General features: G+C 39.7%; 1 protein-coding gene across 3 annotated transcripts in view; it reads left to right on the forward strand.

Annotated features, from left to right (window-relative positions):
* LOC133568035 (GRAM domain-containing protein 2B-like) overlaps positions 1-22,551 on the forward strand; it is a 63,772-nt gene extending 41,221 nt beyond the window's left edge. For all 3 annotated transcript variants that reach the window (XM_061919738.1, XM_061919739.1, XM_061919741.1), the window contains one exon: positions 22,360-22,551. In XM_061919738.1, the coding sequence (XP_061775722.1) occupies positions 22,360-22,393 (34 nt within the window). In that variant the 3' untranslated portion in view covers positions 22,394-22,551. The remainder of the gene's footprint in view (positions 1-22,359) is intronic.
* The last annotated feature ends 1,290 nt before the right edge of the window (positions 22,552-23,841 follow it).

Raw genomic sequence — 23,841 nt, forward strand, 5'->3', positions numbered from 1 at the left:
GGGGAAGTGTTTGTCGATCAGAGTGAGGAACTTGCGGCCGATGTTGGTTGAGACGTCTTTGCTGAATGGCGGATTGTACCAGATGATGTTGTTTCGTTTTCTGCTCTTTTTTGGTTGGTTTCCTGGGGTGGGTTCATAGGTGAGGGTGAAGTTGTATCCGCTTTCATCAAGTGCTTTCTGGTACGGGGGGGTTGCTTGGTCGAATTCAGCTTTGCTGGATGACAGCATCGATAGTCTTTTATTAATTCCGGTAGGTATTCTTTTCGTGGTGGTGGGTGGGTGGTTGCTGTCATGGTGCACGTATTGGAGTGTTGTGTTGGGTTTCGTGAATGGTTGGTAGCTGTTATTTCTCAGGTTGAAAGTGACGTCGAGGAAGTTGACGGTTTGCTTGTTGGCTTCAATCGTGATCCGTAGGCCGTTTTCTTTGAAGATTTGGCATATGCGCTTCTTGGTGTTCTCGCTGCTCCTTGGCGAGGCGCGGCACACTGCCAGTCCATCATCACGGTAAATACCAAGGTTCAGGTTGAGGCTAGCAAGCTGGGAGAGGAGGAAACTCCCAACGAGTTCGCACGTTTCTGCGCCGTCAAAACTCCCCATAGTAACGTCAAATGTTGAATTGTTCTTTTTTTGCCATGGTGTACTGTTGTGGATGAGTATGGAGTTCTTTGCGTGGATGATGATGTTTCTTTCGTTGCCTGTGATTGAGTCGTAGTCCGAGGCGAAGTTTAGTGCTTGGGTCAGTAGGTCTTGCGTGATGGAAGGGTAAAATTCTTCGATGTCGAAGGAGATAAAGTTGTGTTGTTGTTTGTCTTGGATGTTGTTGAACCATTTGATTACTGCTGCTGTATTTCTCCATTGGTTGAGTAGTGTTTTGTCCTTGATTTTTGCGTTGATTCTGTCCACGATTATTTTGCTGATTTTTCCTATTTCGGATTTAGTTGGGTTTATTAGTCGGCATGTTGGGTTATTTGCGAAGTTGGGTTTGTGGTCCTTCAATGTGATGAAGGCTTCTTTGTTGGCTGTGGCGTCCACCCTGTCCTCAATGTCCAGTTCGGTTGCGATCCGCTTGTTTTCCAGATGGATGTTCTGTAAAGTGTTGGGTTGCGCTTTTTTGTATGATTTGGTGATGCTTTTGTCCAGTAAAGAGTTATGTTCTGGTATGTCCATTCTGTAGAAGTTTGTGGTTTTATCGGCGGCTCTACCACGGTATCGAGCACTATTCTCTGGATAATCCAATCAAGACATATTCCGCTCCAAATTGACATTTGTTGAGCACTGTACGACGATCCGAAATGGAAAAGTTCAGCATCGACTACTCCACGAAGAACATTCCCATACCCGCGCAGAAGGACTACAAGCAAAGACTCATAGAAAAGACGGAACACTTCCTAAGAAGGATGCGGTGGAAAGCACACTTTTTCCTCCACCCTGAAACAAAAGGAACGCAAAAGGAAACTTACGGATTCAAATCTACCAAGAACCCACCCACAGTCAAGGAATTAAAGGACTTTGAGAACGACATGCTCAAAATGATACAATCAGTCAAATTTAAGCCAGCCCGCAACCCATTCCTCACCAAGCTGAAAAATGACACGGAGCGCATCAAGAAAGTAAGCAACCTCATCATAGCCGCCGATAAAACCACAAACTTCTACAGAATGGACATACCAGAACATAACTCTTTACTGAGCATGACAGTCACAAGTGTTGAGATGGATCTAGTTGTAGTATATTTATGCCCAGCAGAGGGCAGTGTTAACGCCACCACATTAGCTCATCTTTTGTCATAGCCACTACTCCAATAAATTGTCTTCCTTCCAATTTCATTTAAGTTATAGACACTTACCCCAACCCAATGTTACATCATGTACAGTCAGTGAGTGATCCATCAGTATGTTCTGTCATGTATTTTCTGCTAAGAATGAAATAAAATTATTTATAATTTAGAAAACGTTTGACTCCTCGTCCTACTTTTTTGTGTCTGTATCATTTCACAATTTAAATTTTATAAAGATATATATATGGAAAATGATATGGTTAAAATCATTTAGATGTACATTTCCCAGAATGCCAAGGGAATTAAAGAATTAAAGATACTAGGTTCAATCCCAGCTCTAGTTGACAGCATTTTGTTCCAAGTCATAATAATTTACTTAGCCAGGAGTCCTCAATAACATTTGTGTATGGAACACAATCTGGTTTTCACAAGTGCCGGGATAGACCGGGGGTTAAGACTGCTGACTTGGAAATCATTGTACTTGGTTCAAATCCCACTCTGGTTGATGGTATTTTGTTCTACCTCATCATACTTTACTGAGTCAGGTGTCCTCAATTACATTTGTGTATGAACACAACTCATGTGATAGCAAGACCCAGGATAGGCCAGTGGTTACGGCTGTTGACTCAGATTGGAGGGTGCTGGGTTTGAATCCTGGTTGGGTTGACAAGTAACTTATAAAACTGGGTGGAGGCTTCAAAGTGACATATATTGTGATTGTGTCACTTCTACAATATAATGTTAAAATAAATGTTTTTTTAACTTTTTTTTTATCAAATTGCAATTAACCTATATTCTTTTAATTGTACCCAGGAGAGCTCATTGGTCAACGCTCTTTTTTATTATCTTTATATTCCTATTCCCACCCACCTCAGGAATTACACTCACTCGCACACACACACACACACACACGCACGCACAGGTAACCCCTGAGGTGTCATCATTGACTATTTGAGTATTTATTTTTGATTATTATTATCTTTGGTGTTGACTTAATTTTTCAACTATATGTTAGTCAAACAACTAGCACATAACATTACTCTGTGTGGGGGAGAAGAAACACCCCACAAAGTATGTCGTTTTGACGCCATACTGCCAAATCACTGATTCCATGGATGGGATTCGAACTCACCACCCCTGTATTAGGAGCCCACAGTGTTGACCATTGAGCTATCCTGGGTCCAGCTAAGAACTGATTTTCGCTCATATACAAATGTAAACAGTGAACTATGATCGAGGTGAAACAAAATACAACTCCTTCCAAGCTATGGATTTTAACCCAGTAGTACTTGAACTCACCACCCCTGTATTAGGAGACCACAGTGTTGACCATTGAGCTATCCTGGGTCCCGTTAAGGACTGATTTTCGTTCATATACAAATGTAAACGGTGAACTATGATCGAGGCGAAACCAAAAACAACTCCTTCCAAGTTATGGATTTGAACCCAGTAGTATTGCTTCAGATGCAGCAGTCTTAACCATTGAGCTATGCTGGGTTCTACTGAGGCATGATTTTTAATAATATACAAGTGCGATCATTAAATCATGTGTGTGAAACAAAAAACTAGGTACAACAAGGTATAGATTTGAACTCAGTGATACAGAGCGACAGGTCGCAGTCTTAACAATTGAGCTATCTTGACTACCATCACTATCAGATTTTTGCTCATATACAAATGCAATCATTAAACTATGATGGATGAAACAAAAAGTAGTGATTTCAAGTTATGGATTTGAACCCAGTTTGCCTGACTGAAAGATAGCAGTCTTAATCATTGAGCTATCCTGACTCTTTTCCTGCATGTTCAAACTAAGTTACATATCAAACCAATTGGGATACAAACCCAGTACCCCTGGATTGGGAGCCCACAGTGTTGACCATTGGGGTATCCTGGGTTCCATCAAGACATGATGTTCGCTCATATAAAAAAATGCAGTCATTTAACAATGACAGAGGTGAAACAAAAAACTAGATTTCCGAAGTTATGGATTTGAACCCAGTAATACAGAGTGAGAGGAAGCAGTCTTAACCAATAAGCTATCCTGGGTCCGAGCAATGCATCATTTTCGCTTATATACAAATAAAATCATTAAAGTATGATAGGAGTGAAACAAAAATTTTGATTTTCCATGTATTGGATTTGAACCAAGTAGTACTGCATGAGAGGTAGCAGTTTTAACCATTGAGCTATCCTGGGTTCATTTGGGGCAGTGATTGTGTTTAATGTACTAATGCAATGATTAAACTATGATAGGTGAAACAAAAAGTTATAGATTTGAACTTAGTTTTAATGACTAAGAGGCAGCAGTCTCAACCGTTGAGCTATCCTGGGTTTATTTACAGCTGGGTTGTTCTTAATATATATTGGGAGTCCACAGTGTTGACCATTGAGGTATCCTGGGTTCCATCAAGACATGATTTTCACTTATATACAAATGAAATCAATTAACAATGATAGAGATGAAACAAAAAGAAGACCTTCCGAGTTATGGATTTGAACCCAGTAATACAGAGTGAGAGGAAGCAGTCTTAACAAACAAGCTATCCTGGGTCCAAGAAAAGAATCGTTTTTATTATATACAAATGCAATCATTAAACTTTGATAGAGGTGAAGCAAAAAACTAGATTTTCCATGTTATGGATTTGAACCTAGTAGTACTGTATGTGAGGCAGCAAGGGGGTCGGGGGGAAAAATCTTTTTTTTATTTTTTCTTTGTAATGAAAAAGGGAGGTTTATGTGGTTGGTGCACTAATTGTAAGTGTATATTATGTTTTATATGTTGATTTAATAAAAAAAAAAAGTTTTTTTTTCTTAAATAAAAATTAATACAAAATTCTTTTGCGACCCGGTACCAATCGGGCCGCAGCCCGGCACCGGGCCACGGCTCGGTGGTTGGGGATCACTGGTCTATAGCACCAGCAGATCAATAATGGCTTCAGGTGTGGCAAATGAACCTGCATCCAGATTTCTTTCACATTTGTCAAGTCAAGATCTCTTTGTTGTTTTATTGGAATGTGGTCTTGTCCATAAAAGGCTACTTCTCCCCCCGTGTCTGTTTCCATCAAGTCTAAATAAATGTTAACCTTGTATAAATACCTCAGTATTGTCAATAGAATCATCCAAATGAGTTTCAGAAATCGCTACTGTATGTAGATCATTTTTAAACATTATTTTACTCAACTCAATTACCTTGTTTTCAGACTAAAGATGTTCTAGTGGGCAACTTTGAGTTCTTTTGTGGGAAGTTTGATAGACATTTAAAGTTGGTAAAGATTTGCAGAATAGATGTCAAAAAACATAAATCAGAAAACCACAGTGGTTAAGACTGTTGACTCGGAAAGTATGGTGCTGGGTTCAAACCAGGGGTCGTAGACAACATTTGTGTATAGAAAGAAATCAAGTCTTCGTGACATCACGGGTGATATAGTGGTTAAGACTGCTGACTTGAAATCTAAGGTACTGGGTTCAAATCCAGCTGTAGTTGATAGCATTTTGTTCCACCTTATCATACTTCATTGAGCTAAGACTCCTCGATTACATCTATGTTTAAAACACAATCTAGGCTTCACAATACCCAGGATAGACCAGTGGATAGTACTTCTAACTCGGAGTTAAAGGTAGTGGGTTCAAACCCTCCTTTAATTAATGGTACTTTGTTTTTCCTCATTATACTTTACTGCGTCAGGAGACATCGTTTACATTAGCGTATGAAAAAAAAAACTGACTCTTACGAGAACAAGGATGGCCCAGTGGTTAAGACTGTTGACAGGGAAATTATGGTGCTGAGTTCAAACCACACTCTGTTTGACAAAGTTTGGTTCCCATTCAATTATATTTTACTGAGGCAGGAGTCCTTGATTACATTTGTGTATGGATCCCAATCTTTCTTACATAACATTGACGATAGCTCTGTGGTTATGACTGTTGACTTGGAACTCTAGGTACTGGGTTCAAACCCCATTCCATTTGCCATAATTATTTTCTACCTCATCATACTTTACTGAGCCAGGGATCATGGATTACATTTGTGTATGGAAAGAAATCCAATCAAACAAGAGAAGATAGGCCAGTGGTCAAGACAGCTGATTAGGAGTTAAAAGTACTGGGTTCAAATCCAGCTCTAGTGGAGTGCATTTTGTTCCAACTCATAATACTTTACTGAACCAGGAGTCCTCGATTGGTTTGTGTACAAAACACAATCCAGGATTCAAAAGACCCAGGATAGACCAGTGGATAGGACTTCTAACTCGGAATTAAAGGTACTGGGTTCAAACCCTCCTTTAATTGATGGAACTTTGATTTTCGTCATTATACTTTACTGCGTCAGGAGACATGGATTACTTTAGTGTATGAAAAAAAAAATCATACCTTCACAAAACCAAAGATGGCCCAGTGGTTAAGACTGTTGACTATGAAAGTATGGTGCTGGGTTCAAACCCCACTCTTTGTGACAGAATTTGATACCCACTCTATCATTTTTCACTGAGGCAAGAGTCCTCGATTAAATTTGTGTATGGATCCCAATCTCATCTACATAAGGCCAACGATAGCTCAGTAGTTAAGACTGTTGACTTGGAATTCTAGGTACTGGGTTCAAATCCCATTCCATTTGACATAATTATTTTCTATCTCATCATACTTTACTGAGCCAGGGATCATGGATTACATTTGTGTATGGAAAGAAAACCTTCCAAACAAGAGAAGATAGGCCAGTGGTCAAGACACCTGATTTGGAATTAAAGGTACTTGGTTCAAATCCAGCTCTAGTGGACAGCATTTTGTTCCAACTCATAATACTTTGCTGAGTCCGGAGTCCTCGATTGGTTTGTGTACAAAGCACAATCTTGCCTTCAGAAGACCCAGGATGGACCAGGGGTTAAGACTGCTGACTCGGAATCAAAGGTACTGGGTTCAAATCCTCCTCTGATTGAGGGTACTTTGTTTTTCCTCATCATACTTTGCTGCGTCAGGAGACAACGATTACATTTGTGTATGAAAAAAAATATCATACCTTCCCAAGACCGTGGATAGCCCAGTGGTTAAAATTGTTGACTAGGAAAGTGTGGTGCTGGGTTCAAACCCCATTCTGTTTGACAGAATTTGGTTAACATTCTATCATATTTTACTGAGCCAGGAGTCCTTGATTACACTTGTGTATGGATCCCAATCTCATATAAATTGGACCGAGGATAGTTCAGTGGTTATGACTGTTGATTTAGAATTCTAGGTACTGGATTCAAACCCCATTCCAGTTTTACTGAGCCAGGGATCATTGATTACATTTGTGTATGGAAAGAAATCACATCAAACAAGACAGAAGATAGGCTAGTGGTTAAGAGAACCGACTTGGAATTAAAGGATCTGGGTTCAAATCCAGCTGTGTTTCTCCATATTTTGTTTTAAGTCATCATACTTTACTGAGCCAGGAGTGCTTGATCATGTTTGTGTATGGAACGCAGTCTGATCTTCCCAAGATCTGTGGTAGACCAGGGGTTAAGACTGCTGGCTCAGAGCGCAAGGTATTGTGTTCAAATCCCCCTCTTGCTGATGGTATTTTGTTCCACCTTATCATACTTTACTGAGTCAGTAATCCCCGATTACATTTGTGTATGAACACAACTCTCAGTTCCACAAGACCCAGGATAGCCGAGTGGTTACGGCTGTAGACTCATATTGGAGTGTGCTGGGTTCGAATCCTGGTTGGGTTGACATGTAGTTTACAAAACTGGCAGGAGGCTTCAAAGTGACATATATTGTGTCTGTGTCACTTCTATAATATAACGTTAAAATAAATATTTTTTTAACTTTTTTTTATCCAATTGCAATTAACCTATTTTCTTTTAATTGTACCCAGGAGAGCTCATTGGTCAACGCTCTTTTTTATTATCTTTATATTCCTATTCCCACCCACCTCAGGAATTACACTCACTTGCACACACTCATTCTCTCACACACACACACACACACACACACACACACACGCGCACTCACTCCAACACACACACACAGGTAACCCCTGAGGTGTCATCATTGACTATTTGACTATTTATTTTTTTATTATTATTATCTTTAGTGTTGACTTAATTTTTCAACTATATGTTAGTCAAACAACTAGCACATAACATTACTCTGTGTGGGGGAGAAGAAACACCCCACAAAGTATGTCGTTTTGACGCCATACTGCCAAATTACTGATTCCATGTATGGGATTTGAACTCACTACTCCTGTATTAGGAGCCCACAGTGTTGACCATTGAGCTATCCTGGGTCCCGTTAAGGATTGATTTTCGCTCATATACAAATGTAAACAGTGAACTATGATCGAGGTGAAACCAAAAACAACCCCTTCCAAGTTATGGATTTGAACCCAGTAGTATTGCTTGAGAGGCAGCAGTCTTAACCATTGAGCTATGCTGGGTTCTGCTAAGACACGATTTTTAATAATATACAAGTGCAATCATTAAACTATGTGTGTGAAACAAAAAACAAGGTACACCAAGTTATAGATTTGAACTCAGTTACACAGAGTGAAAGATAGTAGTCTTAACAATTGAGCCATCTTGAGTACCTTCACTACGTGATTTTTGCTCATATACAAATGCAATCATTAAACTATGATAGATGAAACAAAAAGTAGTGCTTCCAAGTTATGGATTTGAACTCAGTTTGCCTAACTGAAAGGCAGCAGTCTTAACCATTGAGCTATCCTAACTGTTTTCCCGAATGTAGTCTGGCAAATAAGGAGGAACACAATGTTCAACCTAAGTTACATATCAAACCAATTGGGATTCAAACACTACCCCTGGATTAGGAGCCCACAGTGTTGACCATTGAGGTATCCTGGGTTCCATCAAGACCTGATGTTCGCTCATATAAAAAAATGCAATCATTTAACAATGACAGAGGTGAAACAAAAAACTAGATTACCGAAGTTATGGATTTGAACCCAGTAATACAGAGTGAGAGGAAGCAGTCTTAACCAATAAGCTATCCTGGGTCCGAGCGATACGGATTTTCGCTTATATACAAATTAAATCATTAAACTGAGATAGAAGTGAAACAAAAAATTACATTTTTCATGTATTGGATTTGAACCAAGTAGTACTGCATGAGAGGTAGCAGTTTTAACCATTGAGCTATCCTGGATTCATTTGGGGAGTGATTGTTTTTAATATAATAATGCAATCATTAAACTATGACAAGTGAAAAAAAAAGTCATGGATTTGAACTTAGTTTTACTGACTGATAGGCAGCAGTCTTAACCATTGAGCTATCCTGGGTTTGTTTGCAGCTGGATTGTTCTTAATATATATTGGGAGTCCATAGTGTTGACCATTGAGGTATCCTGGGTTCCATCAAGACATGATTTTCACTTATATACAAATCAAATCAATTAACAATGATAGAGATGAAACAAAAAGAAGACCTTCCGAGTTATGGATTTGAACCCAGTAATACAGAGTGAGAGGAAGCAGTCTTAACAAACAATCTATCCTGGGTCCAAGGAAAGAATACTTTTTATTATATACAAATGCAATCATTAAACCTTGATAGAGGTGAAGCAAAAAAACTAGATTTTCCATGTTATGGATTTGAACCTAGTAGTACTGCATGTGAGGCAGCAGGGGGGTCCGGGGGAAAAATCTTTTTTTTTTTTTTTTCTTTGTCATGAAAAAGGGAGGTTTATGTGGTTGGTGCACTAATTGTAAGTGTATATTGTGTTTTTTATGTTGATTTGACAAAAAAAATAATAATACACAAAAAAAAGATTTTTTAAATAAAAATTAATAAAAAATTCTTCTGCGGCCCGTTGCTGGGCCGCGGCCCCGTGGTTGGGGATCACTGGTCTATAGCAGCAGCAGATTAGTAATGGCTTCAGCTGTGGCAAATGAACCTGGATCCAGATTTCTTTTACATTTGTCAAGTCAAGATTTCTTTGTTGTTTTATTGGAATGTGGTCTTGTCCATAAAAGGCTACTCATCCCCCCGTGTCTGTTTCCATCAAGTCTAAATAAATGTTAACCTTGTATAAATACCTCAGCATTGTCAATAGAATCATCCAAATGAGTTTCAGAAATCGCTACTGTATGTAGATCATTTTCAAACATTATTTTACTCAACTCAATTACCTTGTTTTTCAGACTAAAGATGTTCTTGTGGGCAACTTTGAGTCCTCTTTTGGGAAGTTTGATAGACATTTAAAGTTGGTAAAGATTTGCAGAATAGATGTCAAAAAACATATAAATCGGAAAACCACAGTGGTTAAGACTGTTGACTCAAAAAGTATGGTGCTGGGTTCAAACCAGGGGTCGTAAACAACATTTGTGTATAGAAAGAAATCAAGTATTCACAACATCAGGGATAGTGTAGTGGTTAAGACTGCTGACTTGAAATCTAAGGTACTGGGTTCAAATCCAGCTGTAGTTGATAGCATTTTGTTCCACCTTATCATACTTTATTGAGCCAGGAATCCTCGATTACGTCTATGTACAAAACACAATCCAGGATTCACTAGACCCAGTATAGACCGGTGGATAGGACTTCTAACTCGGAATTAAAGGTACAGGGTTCAAACCCTCCTTTAATTGATGGAACTTTGTTTTTCGTCATTATACTTTACTGCGTCAGGAGACATGGATTACATTAGTGTATGAAAAAAAAAAATCAGACCTTCACAAAACCAAGGGTGGCCCAGTGGTTAAGACTGTTGACTAGGAAAGTATGGTGCTGGGTTCAAACCCCACTCTTTGTGACAAAATTTGGTGCCTCCTCTATTATTTTTCACTGAGGCAAGAGTCCTCGATTACATTTGTGTATGGATCCCAATCGCATCTACATAAGACCAACGATAGCTCAGTAGTTAAGACTGTTGACTTTGAATTCTAGGTACTGGGTTCAAACCCCATTCCATTTGACATAATTGATTTCTACCTCATTATACTTTACTGAGCCAGGGATCTTGGATTACCTTTATGTCTGGAAAGAAATCCTTCTAAAAGAGAGAACATAGGCCAGTGGTCAAGACAGCTGATTTGGAATTAAAGCTACTGGGTTCAAATCCACCTCTAGTGGACTGTATTTTGTTCCGACTCATAATGCTTTTCTGAGCCAGGAGTCCTCGAGTGGTTTGTGTACAGAGCACAATCTTAGCTTCAGAAGACCCAGGGTAGACCAGGGTTTAAGACTGAAAACTCGGAAGGAAAGGTACTGTGTTCAAATCCTCCTCTGATTGACTGTACTTTGTTTTTCCTCATTATACGTTGCTGCGTCAGGAGACATCGATTACTTTAGTGTATGAAAAAAAATCATATCTTCTCATGACCGTGGATAGGCCAGTGGTCAAGACAACTGATTAGGAATTAAAGGTACTGGGTTCAAATCCAGCTCTAGTGGACTGCATTTTGTTCCAACTCATAATACTTTACTGAACCAGGAGTCTTCGATTGGTTTGTGTACAGAGCAAGATCTTAGCTTCGGAAGACCCAGGATAGACCAGCGGTTAAGACTGCAAACTCGGAAGGGAAGGTATTGGGTTCAAATCCTCCTCTGATAGACGGTACTTTGTTTTTCCTCATCATACTTTGCTGCGTCAGGAGACATCGATTACAATTGTGTATGAAAAAATAATCACATCTTCCCAAGACTGTGAATAGCCTAGTGGTTAGGATTGTTGACCAGGAAAGTATGGTGCTGGGTTCAAAACCCACTCTGTTTGACAGAATTTGGTTAACATTCTATCATATTTTACTGAGCCAGGAGTCCTCGATTACACTTGTGTATGGATCCCAATCTCATCTAAATTGGGCCGAGGATAGTTCAGTGGTTATGACTGTTGATTTAGAATTCTAGGTACTGGATTCAAACCCCACTCCAGTTTTACTGAGCCAGGGATTGTTGATTACATTTGTGTATGGAAAGAAATCACATCAAACAAGACAGAAGATAGGCTAGTGGTTAAGAGAGCCGACTTGGAATTAAAGGACATGGGTTCAAATCCAGCTGTGTTTCTCCTTTGTTTTAAGTAATCATACTTTACTGAGCCAGGAGTGCTTGATTATGTTTGTGTATGGAACGCAATCTAATCTTCCCAAGATCCGTTGTAGACCAGGGGTTAAGACTGCTGACTCGGCGCGCATGGTATTGGGTTCAAATCCCCCTCTTGCTGATGGTATTTTGTTCCACCTTATCATACTTTACTGAGTCAGTAATCCTCGATTACATTTGTGTATGAACACAACTCTCAGTTCCACAAGACCTAGGATAGCCGAGTGGTTGCGGCTGTTGACTCAGATTGGAGGGTGCTGTTTTAGAATCCTGGTTGGGTTGACATGTAATTTACAAAACTGGCTGGAAGCTTCAAAGTGACATATATTGTGCCTGTGTCACTTCTACAATATAATGTTAAAATAAATATTTTTTTAACTCTTTTTTTATCCAATTGCAATTAACCTATTTTCTTTTAATTGTACCCAGGAGAGCTCATTGGTCAACGCTCTTTTTTATTATCTTTATATTCCTATTCCCACCCACCTCAGGAAATACACACACTCATTCCCACACACGCGCACTCACTCCAACACACACACAGGTAACCCCTGAGGTGTCATCATTGACTATTTGACTATTTATTTTTTATTATTATTATCTTTAGTGTTGACTTAATTTTTCAACTATATGTTAGTCAAACAACTAGCACATAACATTACTCTGTGTGGGGGAGAAGAAACACCCCACAAAGTATGTTGTTTTGACACCATACTGCCAAATTACTGATTCCATGTATGGGATTCGAACTCACTACTCCTGTATTAGGAGCCCACAGTGTTGACCATTGAGCTATCCTGGGTCCCGTTAAGGACTGATTTTCGCTCATATACAAATGTAAACAGTGAACTATGATCGAGGCGAAACCAAAAACAACTCCTTCCAAGTTATGGATTTGAACCCAGTAGTATTGCTTCAGAGGCAGCAGTCTTAACCATTGAGCTAAGCTGGGTTCTGCCGAGGACTGATTTTTCCCAAATATACAAGTGTGATCATTAAATCATGTGTGTGAAAAAAAAAACAAGGTACACCAAAGTATAGATTTGAACTCAGTTACACAGAGTGAAAGGTAGTAGTCTTAACAATTGAGCTATCTTGACTACCATCCCTAAGTGATTTTTGCTCATATACAAATGCAATCATTAAACTATGATGGATGAAACAAAAAGTAGTGATTTCAAGTTATGGCTTTGAACCAAGTTTGCCTGACTGAAAGGTAGCAGTCTTAACCATTAAGCTATCCTGACTCTTTCCCTGTGTGTAGTCTAGCCAATAAGGAGGAACACTATGTTCAACCTAAGTTACATATCAAATCAATTGGGATACAAACCCAGTACCCCTGGATTGGGAGCCCACAGTGTTGACCATTGAGGTATCCTGGGTTCCAACAAGACATGATGTTCGCTCATATACAAATGCAATCATTTAACAATGATAGAGGTGAAACAAAAAACTAGATTTCCCAAGTTATGGACTTGAACCCAGTAATACAGAGTGAGAGGAAGCAGTCTTAACAAATAAGCTATCCTGGGTTCATTTGAGCATTGATTGTTTTTAATATAATAATGCAATCATTAAACTATGATAGGTGAAACAAAAAGTCATGGATTTGAACCTAGTTTTACTGACTGAGAGGCAGCAGTTTTAACCATCAGGGGGAAATCCTTTTTTTTTTTTTTTCTTTGTCATGAAAAAGGGACGTTTTTGTCATGAAAAAGGGAGGTTTATGTGGTTGGTTCACTAATTGTAAGTGTATATTGTGTTTTTTATGTTGATTTAATAAAAAATAATAATAATATAAAAAAAAAAGTTTAAAAAAAAAAATAAAAATTAATAAAAAATTCTTCTGCAGCCCGGTACCAATCGGGCCAGGCCCGGCACCGGGCCGCGGCCCGGTGGTTGGGGATCACTGGTCTATAGCAGCAGCAGATTAGTAATGGCTTCAGGTGTGGCAAGTGAACCTGCATCCAGATTTCTTTTACATTTGTCAAGTCAAGATCTCTTTGTTGTTTTATTGGAATGTGGTCTTGTCCATAAAAGGCTACTCCTCCCCCCGTGTCTGTTTCCATCAAGTCTAAATAAATGTTAACCTTGTATAAATACCTCAGTATTGTCAATAGAATCATCCAAATGAGTTTCAGAAATCGCTACTGTATGTAGATCATTTTTAAACATTATTTTACTCAACTCAATTACCTTATTTTCAGACTAAAGATGTTCTAGTGGGCAACTTTGAGTTCTTTTTTGGGAAGTTTGATAGACATTTAAAGTTGGTAAAGATTTGCAGAATAGATGTCAAAAAACATATGAATCAGAAAACCAGAGTGGTTAAGACTGTTGACTCCGAAAGTATGGTGCTGGGTTCAAACCAGGGGTCATAGACAACATTTGTGTAAAGAAAGAAATCAAATCTTCACAACATCAGGGGTGGTATAGTGGTTAGGACTGCTGATTTGAAATCTAAGGTACTGGGTTCAAATCCAGCTGTAGTTGACAGCATTTTATTCCACCTTATCATACTTTATTGAGTCAGGAGTCTTCGATTACGTGTATGTACAAAACACAATCCAGGATTCACAAGACCCAGGATAGACCAGTGGATAGGACTTTTAACTCGGAATTAAAGGTACTTGGTTCAAACCCTCCTTTAATTGATGGAACTTTGTTTTTCCTCATTATACTTTACTGCGTCAGGAGACATGGACTACATTAGTGTATGAAAAAAAAATCACACCCTCACAAAACCAAGGATGGCCCAGTGGTTAAGACTGTTGACTAGGAAAGTATGGTGCTGGGTTCAAACTCCACTCTTTGTGACAGAATTTGGTGCCCACTCTATCATTTTTCACTGAGGCAAGAGTCCTCGATTACATTTGTGTATGGATCCCAATCACATCTACATAAGACCAACGATAGCTCAGTAGTTAAGACTGTTGACTTTGAATTCTATGTACTGGGTTCAAACCCCATTCCATTTGACATAATTATTTTCTACCTTGTCATACTTTATTAAGCCAGGGATCTTGGATTACATTTGTGTATGGAAAGAAATTCTTCCAAATGAGAGAAGATAGGCCAGTGGTCAAGTCAGCTGATTTGGAATTAAAGGTACTTGGTTCAAACCCTCCTTTAATTAATGGTACTTTGTTTTTCCTCATTATACTTTACTGCATCAGGAGACATCGATTACATTAGTGTATGAAAAAAAACAGACTCTTACAAGACCAATGATGTCCCAGTGGTTAAGACTGTTGACTAGGAAATTATGGTGCTGAGTTCAAACCCCACTCTGTTTGACAAAATTTGGTTCCCATTCAATCATATTTTACTGAGCTTGGAGTCCTCGATTACATTTGTGTATGGATCCCAATCTTACTTACATAACACTGACGATAGCTCAGTGGTTATGACTGTTGACTTAGAATTCTAGGTACTGGGTTCAAACCCAATTCCACCTGACATAATTATTTTCTACCTCAACGTACTTTACTGAGCCAGGGATCATGGATTACATTTGTGTATGGAAAGAAGTCATTCCAAATGAGAGAAGATAGGCCAGTGGTCAAGACAGCTGATTTGGTATTAAAGGTACTGGGTTCAAATCCAGCTCTAGGGACAGCATTTTGTTCCAACTCATAATACTTTACTGAGTCAGGAGTCCTCGATTGGTTTGTGTACAAAGCACAATCTAGGCTTCAAAAGACCCAGGATAGACCAGCCGTTAAGACTGCTGACTTGGAAGGAAAGGTACAGGGTTCAAATCCTCCTCTGATTGATGGTACTTTTTCCTCATCATACTTTGCTGCGTCAGGAGACAACGATTACATTTGTGTATGAAAAAAAAATATCATACCTTCCCAAGACCGTGGATAACCCAGTGGTTAAGATTGTTGACTAGGAAAGTATGGCGCTGGGTTCAAACCCCACTCTGTTTGACAGAATTAGGTTAACATTCTATCATATTTTACTGAGCCAGGAGTCCTCGATTACACTTGTGTATGGATCCCAATCTCATATAAATTGGACCGAGGATAGTTCAGTGGTTATGACTGTTGATTTAGAATTCTAGGTACTGCATTCAAACCCCACTCCAGTTTTACTGAGCCAGGGATCGTTGATTACATTTGTGTATGGAAAGAAATCACATCAAACAAGACAGAAGATAGGCTACTTGGAATTAAAGGACCTGGGTTCAAATCCAGCTGTGTTTCTCCATATTTTGTTTTAAGTCATCATACTTTACTGAGCCAGGAGTGCTTGATTATGTTTGTGTATGGAACGCAATCTGTTCTTCCCAAGATCCGGAGTAGACCAGAGGTTAAGACTGCTGACTCGGAGCACAAGGTATTGGGTTCAAATCCCCCTCTTGCTGATGGTATTTTGTTCCACCTTATCATACTTTACTGAGTCAGTAATCCTCGATTACATTTGTGTATGAACACAACTCTTAGTTCCACAAGACCCAGGACAGCTGAGTGGTTACGGCTGTTGACTCAGATTGGAGGGTGCTGGGTTCGAATCCTGGTTGGGTTGACATGTAATTTACAAAACTGGTTGGAAGCTTAATAGTGACATATATTGTGTCTGTGTCACTTCTACGATATAACGTTAAAATAAATATTTTTTTAACTTTTTTTTTTTTATCCAATTGCAATTAACCTATTTTCTTTTAATTGTACCCAGGAGAGCTCATTGGTCAACGGTCTTTTTTATTATCTTTATATTCCTATTCCCACCCACCTCAGGAATTACACTCACTTGCACACACTCATTCTCACACACACACACACACGCGCGCACTCACTCCAACACACACACAGGTAACCCCTGAGGTGTCATCAATTAGTTTGTGTACAGAGCACAATCATGGCTTCAGAAGACCCAGGATAGACCAGGGGTTAAGACTGAAGACTCGGAAGGAAAGATACCGGGTTCAAATCCTCCTCTGATAGACGGTACTTTGTTTTTCCTCATCATACTTTGCTGCGTTAGGAGACATCGATTACTTTAGTGTATGAAAAAAAAACATACATTCCCAAGACCGTGGATAGGCCAGTGGTCAAAACAGCTGATTAGGAATTAAAGGTACTGGGTTCAAATCCAGCTCTAGTGGACTGCATTTGGTTCCAACTCATAATACTTTACTGAACCAGGAGTCCTCGATTGGTTTGTGTACAGAGCACAATCTTAGCTTCAGAAGACCCAGGATAGACCAGGGGTTAAGACTGCAGACTCGGAAGGCAAGGTACTGGGTTCAAATCCTCCTCTGATAGGCGGTACTTTGTTTTTCCTCATCATACTTTGCTGCGTCAGGAGACATCGATTACATTTGTGTATGAAAAAAAAATCATACCTTCCCAAGACTGTGGATAGTCCAGTGGTTAAGATTGTTGACTAGGAAAGTGTGGTGCTGGGTTCAAACCCCACTCTGTTTGACAGAATGTGGTTAACATTCTATCATATTTTACTGAGCCAGGAGTCCTCAATTACACTTGTGTATGGATCCCAATCTCATATAAACTGGACCGAGGATAGTTCAGTGGTTATGACTGTTGATTTAGAATTCTAGGTACTGGATTCAAACCCGACTTCAGTTTTACTGAGCCAGGGATCGTTGATTACATTTGTGTATGGAAAGAAATCACATCAAACAAGACAGGAGATAGGCTAGTGGTTAAGAGAGCCAACTTGGAATTAAAGGAGCTGTGTTCAAATCCAGCTATGTTTCTCCATATTTTGTTTTAAGTCATCATACTTTACTGAGCCAGGAGTGCTTGATTATGTTTGTGTATGGAACGCAATCTAATCTTCCCAAGATCCGTGATAGACCAGGGGTTAAGACTGCTGACTACGAGCGCAAGGAATTGGGTTCAAATCCCCCTCTTGCTGATGGTATTTTGTTCCACCTTATCATACTTTACTGAGTCAGTAATCCTCGATTACCTTGCTGTATGAACACAACTCTCAGTTCCACAAGACCCAGGATAGCCGAGTGGTTACGGCTGATGACTCAGATTGGAGGGTGCTGGGTTCGAATCCTGGTTGGGTTGACATGTAATTTACAAAACTGGCTGGAAGCTTCAAAGTGACATATATTGTGTCTGTGTCACTTCTACAATATAACGTTAAAATAAATATTTTTTTAACTGTCTTTTTTTTAATCCAATTGCAATTAACCTATTTTCTTTTAATTGTACAGAGGAGAGCTCATTGGTCAACGCTCTTTTTTATTATCTTTATATTCCTATTCCCACCCACCTCAGGAATTACACTCACTTGCACACACTCATTCTCACACACACACACGTGCACTCACTCCAACACACACACAGGTAACCCCTGAGGTGTCATCATTGACTATTTATTTTTTATTATTATTATCTTTAGTGTTGACTTAATTTTTCAACTATATGTTAGTCAAACAACTAGCACATAACATTACTCTGTGTGGGGGAGAAGAAACACCCCACAAAGTATGTCGTTTTGACGCCATACTGCTAAATTACTGATTCCATGTATGGGATTTGAACTCACTACTCCTGTATTAGGAGCCCACAGTGTTGACCATTGAGCTATCCTGGGTCCCGTTAAGGACTGATTTTCGCTCATATACAAATGTAAACAGTGAACTATGATCGAGGCGAAACCAAAAACAACTCCTTCCAAGTTATGGATTCAAACCCAGTAGTATTGCTTGAGAGGCAGCAGTCTTAACCATTGAGCTAAGCTGGGTTCTGCTGAGGTATGATTTTTCATAATATACAAGTGCGATCATTAAATCATGTGTGTGAAAAAAAAAACTAGGTACACCAAGGTATAGATTTGAACTCAGTGACACAGAGCGACAGGTCGTAGTCTTAACAATTGAGCTATCTTGACTACCATCGCTATCAGATTTTTGCTCATATACACATGCAATCATTAAACTATGATGGATGAAACAAAAAGTAGTGATTTCAAGTTATGGATTTGAACCCAGTTTGCCTGACTGAAAGGCAGCAGTCTTAACCTTTGAGCTATCCTGACTTTTTTCCCGTGTGTAGTCTGGCAAATAAGGAGGAACACTATGTTCAACCTAAGTTACATATCAAACCAATTGGGATACAAACACAGTACCCCTGGATTGGGAGCCCACAGTGTTGACCATTGAGGTATCCTGGGTTCCAACAAGACATGATGTTCGCTCATATACAAATGCAATCATTTAACAATGATAGAGGTGAAACAAAAAACTAGATTTCCCAAGTTATGGACTTGAACCCAGTAATACGGAGTGAGAGGAAGCAGTCTTAACAAATAAGCTATCCTGGGTTCATTTGAGCACTGATTGTTTTTAATATAATAATGCAATCATTAAACTATGATAGGTGAAACAAAAAGTTATAGATTTGAACTTAGTTTTACTGACTGAGAGGCAGCAGTCTTACCCATCAGGGGGAAATCCTTTTTTTTTTTTTTCTTTGTCATGAAAAAGGGACGTTTTTGTCATGAAAAAGGGAGGTTTGTGTGGTTGGTGCACTAATTGTAAGTGTATATTGTGTTTTTTATGTTGATTTAATTAAAAAAAAAAAATTTAAAAAAAAGTTTTTAAAAAAAGATAAAAATTAATAAAAAATTATTCTGCAGCCCGGTACCAATCGGGCCAGGCCCGGCACCGGGCCACGGCCCGGAGGTTGGGGATCACTGGTCTATAGCAGCAGCAGATTAGTAATGGCTTCAGCTGTGGCAAATGAACCTGGATCCAGATTTCTTTTACATTTGTCAAGTCAAGATCTCTTTGTTGTTTTATTGGAATGTGGTCTTGTCCATAAAAGGCTACTCATCCCCCCGTGTCTGTTTCCATCAAGTCTAAATAAATGTTAACCTTGTATAAATACCTCAGCATTGTCAATAGAATCATCCAAATGAGTTTCAGAAATCGCTACTGTATGAAGATCATTTTCAAACATTATTTTACTCAACTCAATTACCTTATATTCAGATGTTCTAGTGGGCAACTTTGAGTTCTTTTTTGGGAAGTTTGATAGACATTTAAAGTTGGTAAAGATTTGCAGAATAGATGTCAAAAAACATATAAATCAGAAAACCACAGTGGTTAAGACTGTTGACTCGGAAAGTATGGTGCTGGGTTCAAACCAGGGGTCGTAGACAACGTTTGTGTATAGAAAGAACATCAGGGATGTAATAGTGGTTAAGACTGCTAAACTTGAAATGCAAGGTACTGAGTTCAAATCCAGCTGTAGTTAATAGCACCTTATCATACTTTATTGAGCCAGGAGTCCTCGATTACGTCTCTGTACAAAACACAATCTAGGCTTCACAATACCCAGGATAGACCACTGGATAGGACTTCTGACTCGGAATTAAAGGTACTTGGTTCAAACCCTCCTTTAATTGATGGTTCTTTGTTTTTCCTCGTTATACTTTACTGCGTCAGGAGACATCGATTACATTAGTGTATGAAAAAAAACAGACTCTTACAAGACCAAGGATGGCCCAGTGGTTAAGACTGTTGACTAGGAAATTATGGTGCTGAGTTCAAACCCCACTCTGTTTGACAAAATTTGGTTCCCGTTCAATCATATTTTACTGAGCCAGGAGTCCTTGATTACATTTGTGTATGGATCCCAATCTTACTTACATAACACTGACGATAGCTCAGTGGTTATGACAGTTGACTTAGAATTCTAGGTACTGGGTTCAAACCCCATTCCATTTGACCCTGAGGTGTCATCATTGACTATTTGACTATTTATTTTTGATTATTATTATCTTTAGTGTTGACTTAATTTTTCAACTATATGTTAGTCAAACAACTAGCACATAACATTACTCTGTGTGGGGGAGAAGAAACACCCCACAAAGTATGTCGTTTTGACGCCATACTGCCAAATTACTGATTCCATAGATGGGATTTGAACTCACCACCCCTGTATTTGTAGCCCACAAGGTTAACCATTGAGCTATCCTGGGTACCTTTAAGACCTGGTTTTCGCTCATATACAAATGTAATCAGTGAACTGGGATTGAGACAAAACAAAAACAAGATCTTCCAAGTTATGGATTTGAACCCAGTAGTATTGCTTGAGAGGCAGCAGTCTTAACCATTGAGCTATGCTGGGTTTTGCTGAGTCAAGATTTTTCTTAATATACAAGTGTGATCATTAAATCATCTGTGTGAAACAAAAAACTAGGTATACCAAGTTATAGATTTGAACCCAGTAATTCAGAGGGAATGGTAGTAGTCTTAACAATTGAGCTATCTTGAGTGCTATCACTGGGTGATTTTTGCTCTTATTCAAATGCAATCATTAAACTATGATAGATGAAACAAAAAGTAGTGATTCAAAGTTTTAGATTTGAACCCAGTTTGCCTGACTGAAAGATAGCAGTCTTAACCATTGAGCTACCCTTACTCTATTTTTACTTGTAGTCTGGCTCATTAACTAATGGAATCATGACATCTGTCGCAGTAAACTACAAATAAGGAGGAACTAAGTTACATATCAAACCAATTGGGATTCCAACCCAGTACCTCTGCATTGGGAGCCCACAGTGTTGACCATTGAGGTATCCTGGGTTCCATCAAGACATGATATTCGCTCATATACAAATGCAATCATTTAACAATGATAGAGGTGAAACAAAAAAAATAGATCTTCCGTGTTATGGATTTGAACCCAGTAATACTGCATGGGACACAGCAGTCTTAATCATTGAGCTATCTTGGGTTTGTTTGGGTCTTTATTGTTTTTAATATACTAATGCAATCATTAAACTATGATAGGTGAAACAAAATGTGTTATTCCAAGTTATGGATTTGAACCCAGTTTTACTGACTGGTAGACAGCAGTCTTAAGAACTGAGCTCTCTTGAGTCTTCATGAAAGTCTAGTCCGGCTCATTGACTAATGCAATCGTGACATCTGTCGCAGTAAACTACAATAGAGGAAGAACACAATTTTGAACCCAAGTTATATATTAAAAAACAATTGGGATTCAAACCCAGTACCCCTGGATTGGGAGCCCACAGTGTTGACTATTGAGGTATCCTGGGTTCCATCAAGACATGATGTTCGCTCATATACAAATGAAATAATTTAACAATGATAGAGATGAAACAAAAACGAGACCTTGCAAGTAATACAGAGTGAGAGGAAGCAGTCTTAACAAACAAGCTATCCTGGGTCCAAGCAAAGCATGATTTTTGCTCATCTACAAATGCAAAAAACTAGATTTTCCTTGTTATGGATTTGAACCTAGTACTACTGCATGTGAGGCAGGAGTCTTAACCACTGCACTATGCTTGTGTTGTTTTTTTTTGCAAAAACATTTTTCTAAATATACTAATGCAATCATTTAACTATGTTTTTGCCGTCATGTTTAATGTCTTTAATCCTAGATTGGTAGTACACCCTTTTTTTCTGTTTATTTAATTTGGTCAATTTGTTTCTTAAAGTGCGATATGCTAGCAAGTCCTCTGAGCTACCTGAGTCTACAGCAACTATTTCCCGTTTATCTCTATCTTTCATCAAGTTTCTCAGGTCAGAGCCAAGCCAAGGGGCTTTGACGGATCTGACGGTGAGCTTCTTGATGGGTGCATGCTTATCACAGACAGAAGAAAATGACTTCATGAATTCATGCAGAGCTGCTTCAGTATGCTTTGACTCAAATACACTGTCCCACTGTATGTCATGTACGTCTTCAATAAAGGCATTATCACAGAAATGTTTGTAGAGTCCATCCATCTTCCATCCATCCATCTTCTTCCGCTTATCCGAGGTCGGTTCGCGGGGGCAACAGCCTAAGCAGGGAAACCCAGACTTCCCTCTCCCCTGCCACTTCGTCTAGCTCTTCCCGGGGGATCCCGAGGCGTTCCCAAGCCAGCCGGGAGACATAGTCTTCCCAACGTGTCCTGGGTCTTCCCCGTGGCCTCCTAGCGGTTGGACGTGCCCTAAACACCTCCCTAGGGAGGCGTTCGGGTGGCATCCTGACCAGATGCCCGAACCACCTCATCTGGCTCCTCTCGATGTGAAGGAGCAGCGGCTTTACTTTGAGTTCCTCCCGGATGGCAGAGCTTCTCACCCTATCTCTAAGGGAGAGCCCCGCCACACGGCGGAGGAAACTCATTTCGGCCGCTTGTACCCGTGATCTTATCCTTTCGGTCATGACCCAAAGCTCATGACCATAGGTGAGGATGGGAACGTAGATCGACCGGTAAATTGAGAGCTTTGCCTTCCGGCTCAGCTCCTTCTTCACCACAACGGATCGGTACAACGTCCGCATTACTGAAGACGCCGCACCGATCCGCCTGTCGATCTCACGATCCACTCTTCCCCCACTCGTTAAAAAGACTCCTAGGTACTTGAACTCCTCCACTTGGGGCAGGGTCTCCTCCCCAACCCGGAGATGGCATTCCACCCTTTTCCGGGCGAGAACCATGGACTCGGACTTGGAGGTGCTGATTCTCATTCCGGTCGCTTCACACTCGGCTGCGAACCGATCCAGTGAGAGCTGAAGATCCCGGTCGGATGAAGCCATCAGGACCACATCATCTGCAAAAAGCAGAGACCTAATCCTGCGGTCACCAAACCGGAACCCTTCAACGCCTTGACTGCGCCTAGAAATTCTGTCCATAAAAGTTATGAACAGAATCGGTGACAAAGGACAGCCTTGGCGGAGTCCAACCGTCACTGGAAATGTGTTCGACTTAATGCCGGCAATGCGGACCAAGCTCTGGCACTGATCGTACAGGGAGCGGACCGCCACAACAAGACAGTCCGACACCCCACACTCTCCGAGCACTCCCCACAGGACCTCCCGAGGGTTTGTAGAGTCTATTATGTAATAGTAGGTCCAACATTGGGGACTTTCACTTTTCTTGCCATAGCAATCATGTTATAATCACTACATCCAATTGGCACTGAAACAACCTTTGAGCATTTATCTACTGAATTAGTAAAAAGACGATCTATGCAAGTTGAAGACAATACAACTGAAGTGTTCATATTTATTCTG

The sequence above is a fragment of the Nerophis ophidion genome, linkage group LG14 (assembly GCF_033978795.1).
Source record: "Nerophis ophidion isolate RoL-2023_Sa linkage group LG14, RoL_Noph_v1.0, whole genome shotgun sequence".
Taxonomy (NCBI): domain Eukaryota; kingdom Metazoa; phylum Chordata; class Actinopteri; order Syngnathiformes; family Syngnathidae; genus Nerophis; species Nerophis ophidion.